General features: G+C 37.9%; 1 protein-coding gene across 1 annotated transcript in view; it reads right to left on the bottom strand.

Annotated features, from left to right (window-relative positions):
• Nucleotides 1-22,485, bottom strand: part of LOC124596764 (another transcription unit protein) — a 57,639-nt gene that overhangs the window by 22,391 nt on the left and 12,763 nt on the right. Inside the window, exons 3-5 of the mRNA XM_047135894.1 lie at nt 22,200-22,311; nt 5,573-5,742; nt 101-303 (exon numbers count right to left, since the gene is read on the bottom strand). Of these exons, the coding sequence (XP_046991850.1) occupies nt 101-303; nt 5,573-5,742; nt 22,200-22,311 (485 nt within the window). The remainder of the gene's footprint in view (nt 1-100; nt 304-5,572; nt 5,743-22,199; nt 22,312-22,485) is intronic.

Here is a 22,485-nt window from a genome sequence, read left to right as displayed (position 1 = left end):
CAGCAAGCCTAAAATTTCTTCAAACATATAGTATGCTTGTCAGCCCCAATGTGTTAATCTGTAGCTGCTGAGTTATTAGACAAAAATGTGAAATAATTACATCTTCTATGACAGGTAAACCTCCTTCTTCAGCAGCCGCTTCATCATCATCATCTACTCTTCGTTCCTGGTCACTTCCTGCATCACGACTTCGTCTTTCTTCCTGCTCCTCTTCGTCCTCATCAGACTTCTTTGCTTTTTCAGCTGCAGCTTCTTCATCTGTGCTAATATCATCGGCATCTCCAAATAGTGCCTCAGCAGTGGCTGAAATACAATAGGACTTGAATTTAGATTTTAAAAGTTTTTTGCATCGTATATGGGGGGGGGGGGGGGGAGAAGTAGAGGGAGGAAGGGGTGTACAGCGGAGAAGGAGGGGGCAGAGGAGGAGGGGGGGGGGGGGGAGAGAGAGAGAGAGAGAGAGAGAGAGAGAGAGAGAGAGAGAGAGAGATAAGGAGAAAACTCACCATGTAGTTGAGGCACCGAGCAGCCAACAGATACAAAGACAACACTGAAAAAGTTGTTAGGCATGTCTGAGACTTACGTTACAAGCTACATTTTGTTCATAACATAAACTCAGATATGAACTATACTTAATATTAAGTAACTGCAATGATAGAGAAATCTGTCTTATTTGGTTTGGGTGAAGTAAGCACTTCATATGAGCAATATATAGAGTGTGAGGTAACAGGCAAGTTGTGGTGGCCTGAAAATATTCTTAGTTCGGAGTTGGCGTGGTTGCGCTGGGGCCTCTCGGTGGGCCGCGGCTCATCAGCGGCCACATGGTGCTGAACGTTATCCGGTGTCCAGGGACCACGTGGCTGGGAATTCCGTGGTGACGCCGTGTCGATGAAGGAGACATGCCAGGAATACCAAAGATGGCGGACTTTGTGAAACCTTAATGGCAGCCATTTCACAGTTCGTATAGAAATTAATAGTAGCCAGATGAATCATGAAACCTCAAAAAAAGAACATGTACCTTACCATTATTTGCACAACCATTCTGATGGTGTAATCAGATTTTCAGTATCTTTATTAGTTTTAAGTTTAGTATGTGACAATAAATTATACAAGTAACACCCAGCAATTAATTTCCAAAATGTAAACAGTGTCTTTAGAAAGCTATTGGTATAAATTACAGGCATGTAACTTGAATAGTGCAAGAGTTCAAAGTGGCCGATTACTATCGATCGTGTCAGGCCATAAGTACTCCACAGTTACACGAAAAAACAGTGGCAGCATGCTTATAAATATATTGATTTGTCTATGTCTTTGTTTATATCCAACATATCCTATTCATGAAGAAATTGGTTAAATATTTACTGTGTTTTAGAAAGCACAGAGGCATTAGGCTACTGGCCCACCTTTTGTTTCTGTTCCTCTGATATACGTTTATTTGATTTGTTTATGTATTTAATAATGTGTGTTAGAGCATGTTTATGGTTCAGCCATAGGAACATAGGAAAGTCAGTCTAGAAATGATAGGACAGAATGAGAAATAAGGAATGAATGGTTCAGTTAAGAACTAAGGGGAAAGTAAAGCAATAGACGGAAGGATAAAACCAAAGATGGACGAAGATGGGAGATAAAAAAAACTAGAGTAAATATTGAAGTACTGTCAGTGAAAAATAAAATAATGTTAATTAGAATAAAGTGGAAAGGGGTTGTTATTATTGTTATTATTATTATGATTATTAGACTTCAGATGCATGTATTAGCCGAACTGGAATTTTGTTTTCTGTCACTATGTAATTTGACACTTTTCTCTTGTGGATTCTCATTTTGCTACATCAGAAATAATGGTTCAGAAAACCTATAAGGGCCGTTCAAAAAGAAACGAGCCGACGATACAGAAACCAGTACCTGTGTGTTAGAAGTATTGACCCTGGCTGTTGATACACTTGTCCCATTGTGACACAAGGCGGTGAATGGCTGTCTCATAAAATACCCATGGATGTGATGTTAACCAGTTCCGCACTTACAGCTGGATGTCATCACCCGAGGTGAATCGTTTGCCCATCAGAGCCTTTTTGCAGAGACCAAAAATGTCGTAATCACAGGGAGAGACGTCCAAACTGTGTGGAGGGTGACCAAGAACCTCCCATTTGAGTTTCTGCAGGAGTGCCGTGACTGTGTTGGCCGTATGAGGCTTTGCATTGTTGTGGAGCGGAACGACCCCACAGGTAAGATTGCGTAGTCGTTTTGTTTTGATCACTTGGCAAAGGGTGGTCAAGGTTTATGAGTAATGTTGTCCCATGCTGCAGGAAGTGAATCAGAAGGGGGTCACTTTGCTCAAAGAAGAACGTCAGCATAACCTTTCGTGTACTTGTATGGACGTTGTCATCCAGCTGTGTGTGCAGAACTGGTTAACATCACAGCCCCGGGAATTTTATGAGACAGCCTTATGTTACAGTGGGACACAAGGTGGTGTCTTGTCTTGGTTGTCTTTGTGTCTCAGCAGCCAGGGTCAATACTTCTAACATACAGCTACTGTTTTCTCTAATTATGCCTTCGGCTCATTTCTTTCTGAATGCCCCTTATACATTGATTAACACAGATGTAGTTTAAAGTGCTTCACTATCCACACATCTTGCACTAAGGGACTCTCCCTATTCACTACATTGAACAGACCTGTTACAAACACTATTTCTTTTTTTATGCGTTTGACCGATTTTTTGACAAGAAAAAGATGGAACCTTTGAGCTAAGTAAAAATGCCTTAGAACAGTTTCTTCACAATTTCTTTATTAACTTTATTTTCCTATGCTAAATATGTAGGTTGACACAGTATTACTGAAACTCATTTCCATGTGAGATTTGAAAGAAAATGTGTATTGCACCATAGTCTCTCTCTTCTGTAACTGCTTCCAAAAGTCAAATACAGTTATGGCCATGTTGCCTTTAGCAAACTCTTACGGGCTTTCAAATAGAAAAATATGATGTGGTGATGGCCCTCAACTACGTACCCACAGACTCAGAGATGAAATGTTAAAAGTTTTGGCTGGTTTCATTGTCTAGGGGCTAGGATACATAGTTGCTCACAAACATAATGAAACACATTTGAAATACTGGATTTACATTTAAGTAACTTGAAAGTAACTTTCCTATAGATAAGAAATGGCCAGGCAACGTCTCCCGTGATGTATCATATAGTGTGTGTAATTGACACGTACTTACATACATACATACTCTGCAAGGCACTGTATGGTGTATGGCACCAAGTTCACTATCAGTCATTTGCTTCCCTATTCCACTTCCAAATGGAGTGAGGGAAAAACAACTGTCCATATGTCTCTACATGAGCCCCACTTATCTAGTCTTTGTGCTCCTTGCATGAAATGTATGTTGGCAGCAATAGAATCGCTCTGCAATCAGCTGCAAAAGCAAGTTCTCTAGACTTTCACAACAGTGTTCCATGGGGGGAAAAAAAAATCATCCTCTTTGCCAGTATTCCCATTTGAGTTCATGAAGCATCTGCATACTAGTCTCGTATTGACCGAACCTACTGCCAACAAATCTAGCAGCTGATTTAATGTCTTCCTTTAATCCAACCTGGTGGGGACCCAAACACTTGAGCAGAACTCAAAAATGGATCAAACAAGTGTTTTATAGCACTCTTTCTTCTACGTGATCTACACTTTCCTAAAATTCTCTCAATAAACTTAAGTCGATTGTTCGAGTTTCCAAAACCATAATTAAGCATTTGCTGCATTTCATATAGCTTTACTTCAACAGTTGGGTCTGCCTTTTAATTTTTCAAAATGCCATACAATTTTTCTTGTCAATCTGCCAGGACTAATTTGTTGGACATGCCCAAAGAATATGGGCACATTTTCCTAATTTCACCCGTAATGTTTTCTACATGGTTGTACACTTAAACTTTCCTACTGTTGCTGTCTTTCATTTGCAGATCTTATAATGGGGGTGGCTATACTTATCTAACAATAGCAGATTAATTAACTTCTAGGATGACACAAATAATGGAAGATCATGAACTTCTAGTTTCCAGCCTGCTATCAAACAAATAGTACTTGGCCTTACTGATCATCTCTACAAGGGCTACAATCACCTCCAGGAATGAGACCTGTTCAATACGCTAGTTCCCCTGCAGTAACAAGTGAAAATTATTTCAATGGCCCTTTTGCACAGAACCATGGTGAAAGTTTTTTCTGCTTACAGTCTAGTTACAGCTCCCTAGCCTAACTTATCCTGTGCATTAAAAGGTATATGACACTGGAAATGACATGGTTCACAGATGAGGCATAATTCACTTGTATTGTATGTCAACTGCCACAACACTGGCAATTATTTGGATGGGCAAAAGTCTGGAGAAAGTCACTACAGATATTTACTAACGAACTTTGAACAAACTCACGAATCAGTTGAAAGATTATGAACTTACGGAGAATTACATCAAGCAACACCGGAGAATTAGTCAGCATGGTAAATATAGCATCTCTTCCTCAAATCAATTCCTAACCATACAGATGGTTTCCTCACTGCTATGTGATCTAGTCATATAACTGGTACAGCCAACTTCGGGTGCTCTTATTAGATTTTTATTGCTAAATATTGACTGATATATTTCATAAAAATGAATGATGGCTTTAGGAGGTGCTGATTTCAAAAATTTTACAAAGTATTATCTATACAGGAACTGAGATACAATGGTGGAGCACACATATGAAGAGGAGGTGAGACATGGAGTATTAAGAGGATGAGTACCATGTGTCAAGTTAGTCAACACAACATTTAGCCTTGGTTATCTGCAAAGAGAAGTTTGAAGTGTACCTGAAATATTTACTTAAGATTTTTATATTAGTGCATGTTTGGTGAAAGCTATTTGGGTAACAGAAAGGAAATATGCTAAGTACTACAAAAACATATGAGAAGCAGTGTTTCATATACATAAATTTTTGAGGGTGGGATCAGAAACATAGGTTTAGCTACATGGAGGGTATTCCCAATATGTCTATTGTGCTGGGAGAAAAGATGAACCTTGTCCTGTGGGCTTAAAAGAGTAATATGGATAGGTACTAAATTGGCAACATTCCTCAGTATTCTTTCTCTCTCTCTTTCTCTCTCTCTCTCTCTCGCTCTCTCTCTCTCACTACAGAACTAATCATGCAGCCATTCAAGCACTCTCCTACACTCCACCTCAAACTTTTGAAAATGATCTTTAGGTCACCTGAGCAAGAAGAAACTTAGAAGAACAATATTTTACGCTAGGCATATTAATCAATGCTCCCAATCTGTTGTCAAGCTGCAGTGCTTAAGATTATTGCTTGGCAACTAGTAACTTGGTACCCCGTGTTTCACCACAACAGTTAACACCGGACCCCTTCCCCTCCATCAAAATATAGGAAGGTTTCTGTGACACTATTGAATGCAATGTCATCTGGGTCTTGTAAGTATGGTTTTGTAGCATTCAAACTACCATACTGATTGACACCATTAACAAGAAGAAGAAGAAGAAGAAGAAAAGAAGTCAAGTACAAACATGGCAAATATATTATTTCTGTCATCTTCAGTTATACCTCCTGGTTCTGCATCACTATCATCTCCTTCACTTGCTGCTTTTCTTCTTTCACCTTCTGCATCACTTGCATCACTCCCAGAGGCTACTGTTGCTATTTTCTTTTTTGGTTTTTTCTTTATTTCTGCATCAGAGCCGCTTTCATCACTAATGACTGCCCGTTTTCGTTTCCTACAAAAGAAGATCAACAAAAGACACACTGTTCAAATAATATCTGTTTCGCTAACATCTGGGTGTGATAATTGTCTTTTAGACCACGAGAGTACTCAACAAATGAATTTGGTGGTCTAGATGTATTCCTAAATATAATTCTTCCAGGTTGTAACACAGCACTAAATACCAACATACATAAGTGTCTACAGCTTACTCTTTTACGATACAGGAACTAAGTTTTCAACCAAACAGATGGAAGTGTAAGTAATTTCTCAAAATGCATTCTCAATTATATCATTTAAAGATGTTTAAATCTCTCTTTTGTGGAAAAAATATCACGTGAATTTTCTGACGTTTTTATTTATATAATAGAACTCCCGGAGCATGTGTTTTCATTAATAAATATTAAACTCTTCTGTAAAGCATCAATGAAAAACTCTAACACAAAATCTATGGCATTAACAAAAATGCAACTTCCCTCCCCCCCCCTCTCTCTCTTTCTCTCGCGCGTATGCGCGCAGGCACGCGCACATGCACATACGCACACACAATACATGCAAACTGAATCAATGATCAGCTCCAAGATGGTAAGCCAACGAGGATGAGAACTTATCAGAGTGTAGAGGTTTTTGGTGCAGAGAGAGAGAGAGAGAGAGAGAGAGAGAGAGAGAGAGAGAGAGAGAGAGAGAGAGAGAGAGATTACAATATATTATTTTAATTATGAATTTATATTTATAGACTGGTGCAGTTTTCTATCATGCATAAAAATAATTTTCTAGGTGTCTGTTTTACACATACTGGACATTAAATAAAATTGTCTTTTGGTTTCTGTAGCTTCTGCTACATTTCCAAGCACAAAACATATCTTTCTCAGTTAGTACATAATGTAAAATTCTGGCTATATCACTGGATTATCTGTGTCCCCTGTGTCAAAATCCTCCTCCTCTTTTACACTGTGGGTAGCTCCTCTTCATCATAAAGATTCTGAAGTATTCTGCTTCCCACCTTTCTCTTTCCTTCTTATTCTGGGGAGACCACAATCCTAGGTTAGCACCTTTTTAGGTTCAGTTCCTTGAAATTACTTTCAATATTTCCTATAACAGTATCTTTCCCCATAAGTGGATACAATCTACGAATGGCTTCGAAGAATACCAAAACATTTGTTATGTATTGCTGCACTTACAAGCACACAGACCACATGATATTCAAGGCAGTTAATTGGCTGAAATAAGGCACCTGTGAATGTTCATCTCTGATTTTCAAACCACACCTGAACAAATCTAGCAATCTGAAGTGGTATCCTTCTATCTTGCTACATGGTGTATTCTCGAAGCTACCAACTACACTTCAAGATGCACTTAGTCACTTCATATATCTAAATCAATTCTGGACAGTATCTGTAGTTTGTGCAAACTATGATACTGGGTATTCATTTCTTGCAGATCATTCTGATTCTTCACTACATAAACGGCTAATTCAAGACTGATGGTAATTGTGTTACATTAACTTTAATTAATTTTTTAAAATACTTTTTCAGTGAGTGGTTACCCTAGTTACTGAAGAGTGATTTTCACTTGCTACAATTCTCAACCAATGAGTTTGTGTAATGAATCATCAACATGGGCAGTGTTAAGCTCAATATACTAAACACTAGCAGTCGCAGATACATCCGTTCAGTTTCTTCCAAGTATTAATTTATAAAGGCTAAACGATGGTCCACAACTACATGCTATGATTTTGTTGCACAGATATTGGGCATATAATAAACTATCTCATATCTTGTATGTGCAAATGATACAGCTTCAATCTACTGCTGGCCAGCCAGCTGTTGGTATGGGAAAGAACTTTAAGCAGCATATGACTATTCTCTTGCAAAGTGTATTTTATACTCAACTCGGGACAGACAACAACTTGTAAAGGACAGTTTTTTTCTACGGTCAGCACTCGTACCTTGACTGTCGTTGTGGGAGTGGGAGATGGTAGGGTGCGGGAAGTCAGACATGTGAAGAATGGTCCAAATGGTCAATACAAAGGCTTTTTATAAAAAGCAAGTTTTCCTGCATTAATTTACTTTGTGATTTACCCAGTGAACTCAAAGACTGGTGAAATTACTTGTGAACAGACATGGAAATATACAATTATTTATTAAAGCTTGTAACTCCTCACATAATATGGTGTAATACTAAAATGAGAAAAGCAATCTCAACTCATGAGACGTTGACAATGATGTTATAATTCATGGCAACTGGAAAAAGTTGTAAGGATTTGGAATTTTCCATTGCACTGTCCAAAGCCAGTGATGATGATGATGATGATGATGATGATTGGTTTGTGGGGCGCTCAACTGTGTGGTCATCAGCGTCCGTACAGGGTCTCAATTTTTTACACAGTCCAATCTAGCCTCTCCAAAGCCACTGCTGAATTAAATACTAATCACTTGCAAAGTTACAGATTTAGCTACTTTGCTTAACTCTTTGTGACAAACAGTACAAAATGTTTTTTTTATTACTGATGCCTGTTTGCTAAAGAGTCAACTGCTCTCATTTTGTCTATTGAAGAACTGCCTTCTTATCCTGACAGCTATATTCCTTGCTCTTTACATACATGAACATGTGCGATTCCTTCATATGAAGCATGTTTAGAAAATAAGTGTACTGTGACCATAACAGGATACGTTTTTTTTGTTTTTGAGAGTTGGCAATACTGACTGGTAGAGGAAAGGGGGGCGAGGGGCAATCCCCTGACCAGAGCTAGCATTGCAAGAACACAATGGTGTGTAAACTCATGTTGTAGTGTCCAGATGCATGAAAGATGTTAGTAAGAAATCCTGCAAAGTGCGAGTTATGTGCTGTGATCAACTTCCTACTTGCAGAAGGAATAACACCTACAGAAATATTTTCATGAAACATAATGAGTTGCAGCACAGGTGTTATGAACAGAACAAGTGTGTTTAAGTAGTGTAGGGAGTTTAGAGGCAGCAGGACAAATATTAATGATGAACAGGGAAGTGGAAGAACTTCCATGTTGACTGATGAGTTGGTGCAAAACATTGAGGAAGCTGCTGTGAAGGCTGCTGATGAGTTGGTGCAAAAAACTGGGGAAACTGCTAGTGAAGACTGCTGACTGACAGTGGATGAAAATTTCTAACATGTTTCCACAACTCTCCAGAACTCTCTTATAGGAGACACTCACAGCAACACTGGGATGCTAGTGCAAGATGCGTCCCAAAACAGCTAACAGAGCAGCACGGGAAAAATATGGTCAATAGCACCTGCACGTCCTTGAGCGACTTCAATTGGAAGATGAGGACTTTCTGAGCTCTACTGTGGCTGGAGATGAAATGTTGGTGGCTTATTACATGCCTGACAAGAAAAGAATCATCACAGTGATGTACAGCATTTTCCTGTCGGCCAAAAAATTCAAAACCACAATTTTCGTTACAAAAATCATAATTTGGTTGAATTTCTGCCTCGGATGAACTATCAATGCTTAACTATATTGTGAGACTCTAAAAATATTCCTAAGGAGCATCCAAAGCAAAAGGAAGAGAATGCTGATGAGAGGGGTGTGCCTGTTATAAGACAACACTCATCTTCATACAGCCTTTAGCTACCATAATGCTGTTGGACTCATTTGGTTGAGATGTTTTGAAACACCTCCTGTATTCTCCTGACTTGGTGGCTTCACATTATCTTTCCACCTCCCTGGAAGTACATATGACTAATTCAATTTTCAACTGACAAGCAGATGCAGAAAGAGGTTCCGAATTGGGGAAGGAGCTCTTGAAGGAGGGCATAAAGAAGCTTGTGCCATGGCTCACTATATGTGTTGAACAGGACGGTGATTATGTGGAAAAATAGTCAACACGTGTATCAACAATATCCTGTATTTTGTTTTCAAATATACTTTTTCTAAAAAAATGTAAAACTCTAGTACACTTACTTTTTGAATATGCCTTGTATTTCTATAAATTCGATCAACTCCCTTGATCAAAGACATGTATCAGCCTTTTAAGAATTAAATGTAGATAGAAAGATGGTAAACATTAGACTGAACTAACATACACTTTTTTAGGCCAGATTTGTGGTGATTTCTGGTCCACATGCTATAATCTGCCTGCGCAGATTTGACCTATTCCCAAATATTTGGTATGATTTGTCTGTGTAGATGCAATATGCGGAAACAAACTGTATCTTGTGTACCATCTTGACCCTGCCTCTCTTTTACAATTTTTGAAACAATTTGGAAGGAGAGTGTCTTTCAGCTTAACCTCTTCACTTTCAAGGGCTTCTAATTTATCCTTTTTCTATGTGCCATCATTGAGGATATGTTTCCACTGGAAAACAAATGTGACTATGAAGTAGCAAATTAAGACAGTAATTCATTGTTTTCCAAGGACAATCAATCTCACCCCCCCCCCCCCCCCCCCCTTTAAGATCCCATTTCATAATGGAGCTCTTAAAAAATGACTACTCATAATAGCTGTTAGTACAATTTTGGCTTTTGAGAACTTATTATTTTGCATTCTGGTGGACATACCAATTAAAACAATGACATACCTATATTCACATGGAAAGTTTCATTTCTTTGAGGAGTAGTAGCCAGCCAACCCCACGTCAATCTACATCTACATCTGTTGTTGTGGTTTCCAGTCCATAGACTGGTTTGATGCAGCTCTCCATGCTACTCTATCCTGTGCAAGCCTCTTCATCTCCAAATAATTATTGCAATGTACATCTTCTGAATCTGCTTACTGTATTCATCTCTTGGTCTGCCTCTACGATTTTTATCCTCCACGCTTCCCTCCAATACTAAGTTGGTGATCCTTTGACGCCTCAGCACAAGTCCTACCAACAGCTCTCTTCTTCTAGTCATATTGTGCCAGAAATTCCTCCTCTCCCCAATTCTATTCAGTACTTACTCATTAATTACATGATCTACCCACCTAATCTTCAGCATTCTTCTGTAGCACCACATTTTGAAAGCTTCTATTCTCTTCTTGTTTACACTGTTTATCGTTCATGTTTCACTTCCATAAATGGCTACACTTCATACAAATACTCCCAGAAGAGACTTCCTGACACTTAAATCTATACTCTATGTTTACAAATTTCTCTTCTTCAGAAATATTTTCCTTGACATAGCCAGTCTACTTTTTATATCCTCTCTACTTCAACCATCATTATTATTTTGCTCCCCAAATAGCAAAACTCATCTACTACTTCCCTCCTTTCAAGACACTGTCCATTCCGTCCAGCTGCTTTGCTGTCTCTGACAAAATTACAATGTTATCGGCAAACCTCGAAGTTTTTATTTCTTCCCCATGGATTTTAATTTCAATTTTTCTTTTTTTTTCCTTTACTGATTGCTCAATACACAGACTGAATAACATCAGGATAGGCTACAAACCTGTCTCACTCCCTCCTCAACCACTGCTTCCCTTTCATGCCCCTCGACTCTTGTAACTGCCTTCTGGATTCTGTACAAATTGTAAATAGCGTTTTGCTCCCTGTATTTTACACCTGCCAACTTCAGAATTTGAAAGAGAGTATTCCAGTCAACATGGTCAAAAGCTTTTTCTAAGTCTACAAATGCTGGAAACGTAGGTTTGCCTTTCCTTAAGTGAACAATAATCATTAGAACTGATTGGAATGTGTAACATTACAACTGTGCGAGTTGGCACTGCACGAAGTGTGTCACATAAAGTGATAAGTTTTGCATAGTGATAAATACATTTCGCATCACTGGAATAAAAATATCCTGCTAGTGAAGAATAGTGGACGATGGTCAAGAAGAGATCATAGCAGAAGAAAGAAGACAGTGATGTCCTACGTGGCAAAACAAGCTGCGTAATCAGAGGAAACAATGGGATGCAATGGCACTGCATGGATAGCAACTCAGCACAGCCAGTAGAGAAGTGGTGCACTGGAAGCACTCTAGCTGAGGCATGGAGTTTGATGCACAATGAGGAAGCAGAATATTACTGCACCCACTAAAATATACAATTTTCAAAGTAAGTTAAACTGACAGAACAGTGCTGTATGTAATTAATGTTACTTAGAAGTGGCATGACAACTAAAAGTAAAATGAGCAAACCAAATATTATCAAGAATATGGCACAGGAGACCTCTTACTTGTCAGAGAAGCATGATGTATTTCCACTTGTAAAATCAAAAGAAGGCCCTGTTGTCACGATGAATGATATTGTAAGTAACAAGGGGCAGGAAGTCCCATTAAAGACTTTAGATACCACAGAAAATGCTGCAGACTCAGACACTCACACAGTGGCTAAGGAAAGAATGATGACTGAAAGTGAAACCATGTTTTCAGCTATGTTTTACAACTAGAGGAAAGTGCAAGGGAAACTAAATAACAGAACTGAAAATGACTAACAACAAAACAGAAGAAACTTCTAGAGTAACTAACAAGAAATTAGAAGAAAATAACCAAAAACTCGAAGCTACTAATAACAGAATATGCAGGAAAGTGCTAGAGCTACTACAGAACAGTTGATAAAAATTATGAAAGAAATTAGCAAGAACTCAGCTGATAGGTTGGATAATAGGAATACTAACCAACATTTCAAAGTGACAGATGAAAAAAACGGAGAATGTTATGAAGGAACAGTGGGCAGTTGCTCAAAATTTAGAGAAAGAGAGTCACCACTGGGGAAGTAACCGTAATAAATCACAGTAAATTTATTAAAGAATTATGACATAATGTTAAAATTTTATGATTAAATGATGATAGCGTCCTCTTGGGTAAAATGTTCCGGAGGTAAAATAGTCCCCCATTCGGATCTCCGGGCGGAGACTACTCAGGAGGACGTCGTTATCAGGAGAAAGAAAACTGGCGTTCTACGGATCGGAGCGTGGAATTTCAGATCCCTTAATCAGGCAGGTAGGTTAGAAAATTTAAAAAGGGAAATGGATAGGTTAAAGTTAGATATAGTGGGAATTAGTGAAGTTTGGTGGCAGGAGGAACAAGACTTTTGGTCAGGTGAATACAGGGTTATAAATACAAAATCAAATAGGGGTAATGCAGGAGTAGGTTTAATAATGAATAACAAAATAGGAGTGCGGGTAAGCTACTACAAACAGCATAGTTAACGCATTATTGTGGCCAAGATAGACACGAAGCCCACGCCTACTACAGTAGTACAAGTTTATATGCCAACTAGCTCTGCGGATGATGAAGAAATTGATGAAATGTATGATGAGATAAAAGAAATTATTCAGATAGTGAAGGGAGACAAAAATTTAATAGTCATGGGTGACTGGAATTCGACAGTAGGAAAAGAAAGAGAAGGAAACGTAGTAGGTGAATATGGAATGGGAATAAGGAATGAAAGAGGAAGCCGCCTGGTAGAATTTTGCACAGAGCATAACTTAATCATAGCTAACACTTGGTTCAAGAATCATGAAAGAAGGTTGTATACATGGAAGAACCCTGGAGATACTAGAAGGTTTCAGACAGATTATATAATGGTAAGACAGAGATTTAGGAACCAGGTTTTAAATTTTAAGACATTTCCAGGGGCAGATGTGAACTCTGACCACAATCTATTGGTTATGAACTGTAGATTAAAACTGAAGAAACTGTAAAAAGGTGGGAATTTTAGGAGATGGGACCTGGATAAACTGACTAAACCAGAGGTTGTACAGAGTTTCAGGGAGAGCATAAGGGAACAATTGACAGGAATGGGGGAAAGAAATACAGTAGAAGAAGAATGGGTAGCTTTGAGGAATGAAATAGTGAAGACAGCAGAGGATCAAGTAGGTAAAAAGACGAGGGCTAGTAGAAATCCTTGGGTAACAGAAGAGATACTGAATTTAATTGATGAAAGGAGAAAATACAAAAATGCAGCAAGTGAAGCAGGCAAAAAGGAATACAAACATCTCAAAAATGAGATTGACGGGAAGTGCAAAATGGCTAAGCAGGGATGGTTAGAGGACAAATATAAGGATGTAGAGGATTATCTCACAAGGGGTAAGATAGATACTGCCTACAGGAAAATTAAAGAGACCTTTGGAGAAAAGAGAACCACTTGCATGAATATCAAGAGCTCATATGGAAACCCAGTTTTAAGCAAAGAAAGGAAAGCAGAAAGATGGAAGGAGTATATAGAGGGTCTATACAGGGGCGATGTTCTTGAGGACAATATTATGGAAATGGACGAAGATGCAGATGAAATGGGAGATACGATACTGCGTGAAGAGTTTGACAGAGCACTGAAAGACCTAAGTCAAAACAAGGCCCCGGGAGTAGACAACATTCCATTAGAACTAGTGACAGCCTTGGGAGAGCTAGCCCTGGCAAAACTCTACTATCTGGTGAGCAAGATGTATGAGACTGGCGAAATTCCCTCAGACTTCAAGAAGAATATAATAATTCAAATCCCAAAGAAAGCAGGTGTTGACAGATATGAAAATTACCGAACTATCAGTTTAATAAGTCACAGCTGCAAAATACTAATGTGAATTCTTTACAGACAAATGGAAAAACTGGTAGAAGCCGACCTCAGGGAAGATCAGTTTGGATTCCGTAGAAATGTTGGAACATGTGAGGCAATACTGACCCTACGACTTATCTTAGAAGAAAGATTAAGGAAATGCAAACCTACGTTTCTAGCATTTGTAGACTTAGAGAAAGCTTTTGACAATGTTGACTGGAATACTCTCTTTCAAATTCGAAAGGTGGCAGGGGTAAAATACAAGGAGCGAAAGGCTATTTACAATTTGTACAGAAAGCAGATGGCAGTTATGAGAGTCGAGGGACATGAAAGGGAAGCAGTGGTTAGGAAGGGAGTGAGACAGGGTTGTAGCCTCTCCCCGATGCTATTCACTCTGTATATTGAGCAAGCAGTAAAGGAAACAAAAGAAAAGTTCGGACTAGGTATTAAAATCCATGGAGAAGAAATTAAAACTTTGAGGTTCACTGATGACATTGTAATTCTGTCAGAGACAGCAAAGGACTTGGAAGAGCAGTTGAACGGAATGGACAGTGTCTTGAAAGGAGGGTATAAGATGAACATCAACAAAAGCAAAACGAGGATAATGGAATGTAGTCGAATTAAGTCAGATGATGCTGAGGGAATTAGATAAGGAAAAAGAGACACTTAAAGTAGTAAAGGAGTTTTGCTATTTGGGGAGCAATATAACTGATGATGGTCAAAGAAGATAGGATATAAAATGTAGACTGGCAATGGCAAGGAAAGCGTTTCTGAAGAAGAGAAATTTGTTAACATCGAGTATTGATTTAAGCGTGAGGAAGTCATTTCTGAAAGTATTTGTATGGAGTGTAGCCACGTATGGAAGTGAAACATGGACAATAAATAGTTTAGACAAGAAGAGAATAGAAGCTTTCGAAATGTGGTGCTACAGAAGAATGCTGAAGATTAGATGGGTAGATCACATAACTAATGAGAAGGTATTGAATAGAATTGGGAAGAAGAAGAGTTTGTGGCACAACTTGACTAGAAGAAGGGATCGGTTGTTAGGACATGTTCTGAGGCATCAAGGGATCACCAATTTAGTATTGGAGGGCAGCGTGGAGGGTAAAAATCGTAGAGGGAGACCAAGAGATGAATACACTAAGCAGATTCAGAAGGATGTAGGCTGCAGTAGGTACTGGGAGATGAAGAAGCTTGCACAGGATAGAGTAGCATGGAGAGCTGCATCAAACCAGTCTCAGGACTGAAGACCACAACAACAACAACAACAACATCACAATTTTGGTAAGGACATTGAAAAATTATATGTGTCAATCTCCAATGTAAATAAAAAAGTAGATGAAACAGAAACAGCTTTATCTAATACAATATCTTCAGTAGAAACAAATATTAAAGATATATTCACAAATGTAGCTAGTATTCAGAAAGAGGTCAGTGATTTTACTAACAGAGGCACTGATATCTTTGAGGGAAGGATTGAAAAGAAATTAGGTTCACAATTAAAAGACATTATTGCTGTAAATAATAGTGTAAACAATACAAATGAAGACCACTATTTAAAAGTTCAAACTTTACATAATTTTTCGCCAAAAGGGAAACTTCATCCTAAAGCTTTCGAGAAACCAGAAGACTGGGATGAGAGGAGGAAAATAGGATGTATTAAAAGTGGAATGGAAGGAGACGAATTTTTATGGGGAACGAGAGCTGGTGAATCATGTCAAATGTATAATGAATTTATTAAAAAAATTCTTAGACACATACTAAGCTAACAGAACTCTACGCAATGTTAGAAACTGCATCTTCCAGGGGAGAAATTTCTTAGGCATTGGGTACAATAGGTATAAAGATTATTTTCAAAGCTTCTGCGAGAAGACCTTGTGTTTAAATAACCCACTTAGTGAGAAGACTTTATTGCTGTAGTTTTGGTCAAATTACCAGTCAGTGTTCAGGAAAAATTAATAGGGATATCAAAAAAGATAACAAGATATTTTACAAACTTTAGACCACCTAGATGCAATTTCATGGGAGAAAAGATCCAGTAATGGCTAAGGAGGAGTAAATTGGAGATTGAGAGAAAGTGGTAATTGGAGGAACAAAACAGAAACTATAATGGGCATAGGGAACGTAACAGAAAATATAATGAGAGGAAAAGAGAAGCATGGCAATGGCTTTAACAGACATGGTAGAGGAGGGTGGAACCAATCACAGTAACAGGCAATATCAAGGGAAAAACAAGACACAATGATGACAGGGCAGACAGAAACTAAGAAAGGCGACTCCAGCAAAGGGAAAACTAGAGAGCAGTTTGCGAGTGGTCCGAACACAAGCTCATATAAGTAATATGGCACTAACTATGAAGAGGTTCATACGGGAAAGTCTTGGGGGTAATGGAGAAGTTCTTTTTGAAGAAGATGAAATACATAGGAAAGAGGAATACCAACCAGTTGTAATCTGGAAATTAATGGAATTAATGCAATTGCTGTTACTGATACAGGAAGCGAATTATGTGCTGTAGCAGAGGTGCTTTATGACCAAATAAGAGGTAGAAGTGAGGTACCAGTATTGCCGTTACAATGAGTTACAGTTATAGGTGCAGGAGGAGGAGAATTTCAGAAAATAAAGAATCAAGTGTTATTAGAGATAAACGTTCAAGGAATTTTATCGGAGGTTAGTGCTATGGTGGTCTCAAATCTTTGTACTGAGTCAATAATAGGGACAGATTTGTTTGGTGGACCATGAAGTAATTATCGGTTTAGGAAATGGCAGTATGACCCTAATGGTAAACGGTTCTCAGAGAGAAATTAAATTTGACAAAATGAAGTAGTCCCAAAGGAAAAGTGTATGATAAGCACCACATAAAAAGAACGCACAAGTATTTTCAGTGGGAAGTAGATAAAGAGGAAGGTATTTCTCTGAGAAAAGTGAATCAGAATCAGAGTGAGGTTGGTTCAGGGATAGTAGATGAAATAAAGAAATTTTATGAAATGTTTGAAGGACCATTGTAGGATGCCACATCCTAATGTAGTGGAAGTTGCACACCCAGAGTCCCACAGTGTGGTAAGAGGCATATACAATATAGTTGACGTTAAGAGATTCTGTGATAACTGAAGGGAAGCCTCCACACTCTGAAGTGTCTGAATATCTATTATAAGACAGAATATCTCTCTAGTAAGATAACAATGAATATACACTGTGAAATACACAGACATGACCATGAAATGCATTGTAAATAATAGTTCTATTAAATTGTTGAGAGAGAAAGTAGTTCTAAGTATTTTGAAATCACATATGTTCAGTTTATGTGTCTGTATAAAAAAGGCAGGGATTGACTGAACCTCGAGAGGACGTGGTGTGCTGGCGTATTGTGACATCAGCAAGGACATTAAAGGGATCGCATAGGTGGAGAGAGGCTACGATGTGTGCAGAGCACAGACAGATTATGAAATAGCCAAGCCAGATGATTATGTGATGTGGCTCACATGATGTAAACAGAGATACGTCACAACTGCAACATTGGTAAACATAGTGACCCTTTATGAAGTATAGACAAACGAACAATATAAACCTAAATAATTTAATACCAACAGTTAACAGTTATTATTAAAGATTCAATTACGCAAACAATAAAGTAATTAAAAAGATGATAATTTTTCAAGAATTAATCAAATTAATAGGCTGTCATGTAACTTTCAAATTGTTTATTACATAATAATTATTTGAAAAGAAGTCACTAACTCATGAAGGTGGTAGTAAATTAAATTTTTGAATTTAGGCCACATGGGCAGAACCAGTAGAGTTAGTTAGAACAAATAATCTAATGTCTGGGAAATGTAATTTATTATTATTACTTTGGCTCTAAAATCTGTGTCTTTGTTTCATGTATTCATACTTGATGTCTTGATGATGAGAACATAGGGAATTCTGAGCACACCTCCCTAGATGAAGTGCACTGATAACCAAGCCTGACGACAAGTCAGCAACCAGAGATGCTGTTCGCAAATTATGGCTGGAATCATCAAGCAATGTAAACGCGTCGTCCAGGAGAAACAATTTTGGCTCGTGACTAATAGCGCTTCTCACTAAATAAGTGTGTCAAGCTAATGTTAATTTGCCTTTGTGATCATACTTGAAGTATTTTGTATAATATGTTTTGTTGATATACATTAATGTGATATTTTGAAAGATTTTTGTAGTTAAAATTTAGGAGAGCAAGGTAGTCAAAACTCAAAGATTATGCAAATGCTAATAACCAGAAGCTAGGAAAGCTGTTTTAGTAGGTGCAAATGTAGTAAGATTTCATAAACCAGTAGATTTTGCATTGTAAAGAGTTCTGGCAAACTACTTAAATCATACTTGAAGAGGTCAAGAATATTTAAGTAACTGGCATAAAATAAAATGAACTATGGTATAAAGGCTGCTCCTAAGAACTGAGATACCATGTTTCTAATGTTTCCAAAATTCTTATTTTATCTGAAAAAAAAAAAAAAAGGATCACTATTTTGAAAAGTAGTTACCGAACGGGATGTGTATGGTACCACTTATTTGCAGGTAAGAGTACATTTTGCTTTATTTCTAGTTTCACCATTTCACAAACGTGAAGTGAATGTATCAGCACTGCAGTACATATGGAGTAAGGAATGATTGGTAGGGTCCCATGTCAGGTAGCAGAGGCGGCGGCTCACTAAGTGAGTTCAAGTTCCGACTGGCTTAATTATCACAAAACGCGGGTTGGAAAGCATGGCCAGTTATAATGTATACACCTTACACCATCATCTATACGAGAAAAGTGTGAGCTGGGTCTTGCCTCATGATGATTTAGCTCAGAAGATGTTTTAAGATTTTACAACAAATCAATGTCAAGGGTACTAGAGGGTAGTTTTGTGGGTCACTTCTCCTACCCTCCCTGTGGACAGGTGCGATCTGTGCTTCTTTCCAAGAACTGAGCACAGTTTTTTGTTAGAGAGATCTACAACAGATTATAGTTAGAAGAGGGGCTAACTCAGCCACAAATTCAGTATAGACTCTAATCAGGCCCTAGAGCTTTGTTCATTTCTAATGATTTCAGCTGTTTCTCGACAACACTGACACTAATACTTATTTTGCTCATCTTTTCATTGGTACGGGTATTAAATTGAGGCAGTTCTCCTGGGTTTTCTCTGTAAACGAATATCTGAAAATGAAGTTAAGCATTTCTGCTTTTGCTTTGCTACCCTCAATTTTATTTCCTGTCTCATTCGCTTGGGGCTGAATACTAATGTTGGTGCCACTAACAGCCATAACATACAAAAAAAATTTTTGGAACATTGTTCCAGGCAAACAGCTATCTATTAATATATCTTATTTAGTAAACACAGACAAAGTCTCATTTAAGTTGTTAATTTTTATTTCTAGATGACCTGTTTTGATCTTCTAAAGAGATCACATCAAATCTACATTCCTTGATGACAGAAGGAATTGCTGGTGTGGAGCAGGCCCGTCCATACTGGAGTGGAAATTACTGCATAACTAAAACTTAAATCTGACTACGACTGTATTTACTAAATAAGCAGCCTTTATTCTGTGGGTTTTATGAAATACAATGCAACAATGCTCTGCTATCATAGTCACTGAAGGCTGCACTTTAACTCTCTTGAAAGTCAAACGCATTTCCTTCAGCACCTCTCTGTCTATAGCCCTATACTTTGTTTCACACCTATTATGCAGTACTCTGTTTCTTTAGAAGTTTGTTGACAGTGACAGTGACTGTTCTACTGCATATTTAGTGGATGGTAATTAATCTTAAATTTCAGTCATAGTTCCTCTACATGCTCTTGGCCTCTGCTAAAAGTTTCAAATTCCTCTGTGAGATATGACACTACCAATCCTTTATCTAGTTTGCTGAACTTATATATATCTTTCTACTTGTTTTAGTTATCTTTTGTACTTTGGTAATCAATATTACCACAACTGCAACATGGTATGCAACAGCATACCATTTTCGATGTGGACATCCTCAAAGAGGTCAGGTTTGGTTGGTTGGTTGTGGGGAAAGAGACCAAACAGCGAGGTCATCGGTCTCATCGGATTAGGGAAGGAAGTCGGCCGTGCCCTTTCAGAGGAACCATCCCGGCATTTGCCTGGAGCGATTTAGGGAAATCACGGAAAACCTAAATCAGGATGGCCGGACGCGGGATTGAACCGTCGTCCTCCTGAATGCGAGTCCAGTGTGCTAACCACTGCGCCACCTCGCTCGGTGAGGTCAGGTTTATTTGTTGCAATTAGATCCAATATATTTCCAACATGACTGGGTTCTGAATGATCTGTTCTCGGTAGTTTTCAGAAAAGGCATTTACTAGTGTTTGACAAGGTGTCTTATCACAACCACCACAACCAAGACTGTAATTTTCTTGATGATTAAAGTCTCCACTGATGATTACAGTATGATTGGGGAACTTATGTACAAGTGAACTGAGGCTTTCTCTAAAGTTTCCAGTTACATCAGGAGATGAATCTGGTGGGTGATGAAAGGATCCAATTACCATTTTATGCCCATCCCTGATACTTTGTCTAGTCCAAACAATTTCACAAACAGCTTCAATTTCTGTCTTGGTGGATTTGAGATTCTTGTCTACTGTGACAAATACACCACCTCCATTTCCCATTTGCCTATCCTTTTGATATATACTTAAATTTTCCCCAAAAATCTCACTGCTATCAATTTCAGGTTTCTACCAGCTTTCTGTTCCTAGCATTATGCGAGCTTCACTGCTTTTCAGGAGAGCTTCAAATTCTGGCACTTTGTCGCGAATGCTTCGACAGTTAACCATTAGGATTTTAATACTCTCATCTGTGGGAGGTGTTTCTTTTCATGTTGCTTCTTCACAGCAAATAAAAGATTTAATTAAGCCAATAACACTGTTGGTTAGTAAAATATACAGGGTTTAACATTTCTCTTGATATTGCCAAATAATTTTTGTCCACAAGCAATATAAAAGACATAGCCAGCAAAAGTTCGGTAGCTACTAGAGAGGAATGAACAAACAACACTATCGAATAAAAAAATATAAGGTGCTATTTTTAAAAAAAAGAAATTCTGCTGGTTAATATCCCACTCGTAGTTAAACATTTGTGTGATACACTTTTTATTTTGCTTCTGGATGAGAAGTTATTTTGGATGTCATGCTAAATGAGAGACCCTGTACATATGCAGTATAATGTGTACTAGATATGCAAAACAATCTAAAGATATCTTGCAAATCTATAATGTTGCCTTAGCCAATTATTGATCTGAACTCATTCAGATCTGCGTGCTGGAGACCTCACAATAATGTCAAATACATCACCTGAAGATATTTTTGAAAACCTATGTGACACATATATAAAACTATGGAATGTTAATTTATCGACGTCCATGCTCCGCAAACCACTGTGAAAGCATAGTAGCAGATGTGTCCCACTGTATTAGTTATTATGGCTTTTTCTTGTTCCATTCAAGTTTGGAGCATAGGAAAAAATAACTGTTTAAATGCCTCTGTGAATGCTGTAATTAATCTACCCTTATCCTCGCAATCCCTATGGGAGAAGTATGTATGTGGTTGCAGCATATTCCTAGAGCTATCATTTAAAACCGGACCTTTGAACACACACAACACATCAACTGTTCCACCTCTTTTGTTTAAACTCTGGTAATCTTGAAAATGGTCCACTTTATCTGTCCCAATATTTAAGCTGTTCATTTAAGTATTCTTTAAAATTGGAATCACACACTTATTTTCAACGTAAGTTATGTAATATCCACATACGGAATCTCTCTGATCACTTTATCAATCAAAATTTATTTTACTAAGACATGGAGTAACAATTCAATACAAAAAATAACTGTAAATATAACTTGGTATTTTAAGCAAACTAGATGGACATTTTATACAAAATATTAACACAGGGGAAAATATCAACATTCTGAACTACATTTACTTATAACTGAAAGGACTATCTGTGGGCTCCTTAAAGTTTTGCTGCTAATGATTACAGTGATGGTTGTTACCTGTCTTTTTCCATAGTACTTTCATTCTCACTGTGTGATTTCCTTTCATCATCACTGCTGTCATCTTTTCTTGATGCCCTTGCAGCATCTTCATCTTCACTTTTGTCTTTAACTGAAAATTATAAAAGAAATGTAATTTCTTTTTCTTTCTAGTAAAAATGTACCTATTATTAGAAAATACTGATACTAAATTGATATACCTCTATTCTATCTTTACACTATCCACACATCCCGACACACATTTCGGATTTGATGTTTTAAGAACTAGCTGTGACAAATGACTTTA

The sequence above is a fragment of the Schistocerca americana genome, chromosome 1 (assembly GCF_021461395.2).
Source record: "Schistocerca americana isolate TAMUIC-IGC-003095 chromosome 1, iqSchAmer2.1, whole genome shotgun sequence".
Classification (NCBI taxonomy): domain Eukaryota; kingdom Metazoa; phylum Arthropoda; class Insecta; order Orthoptera; family Acrididae; genus Schistocerca; species Schistocerca americana.
This window is presented reverse-complemented; position numbering and strand designations above follow the sequence as displayed.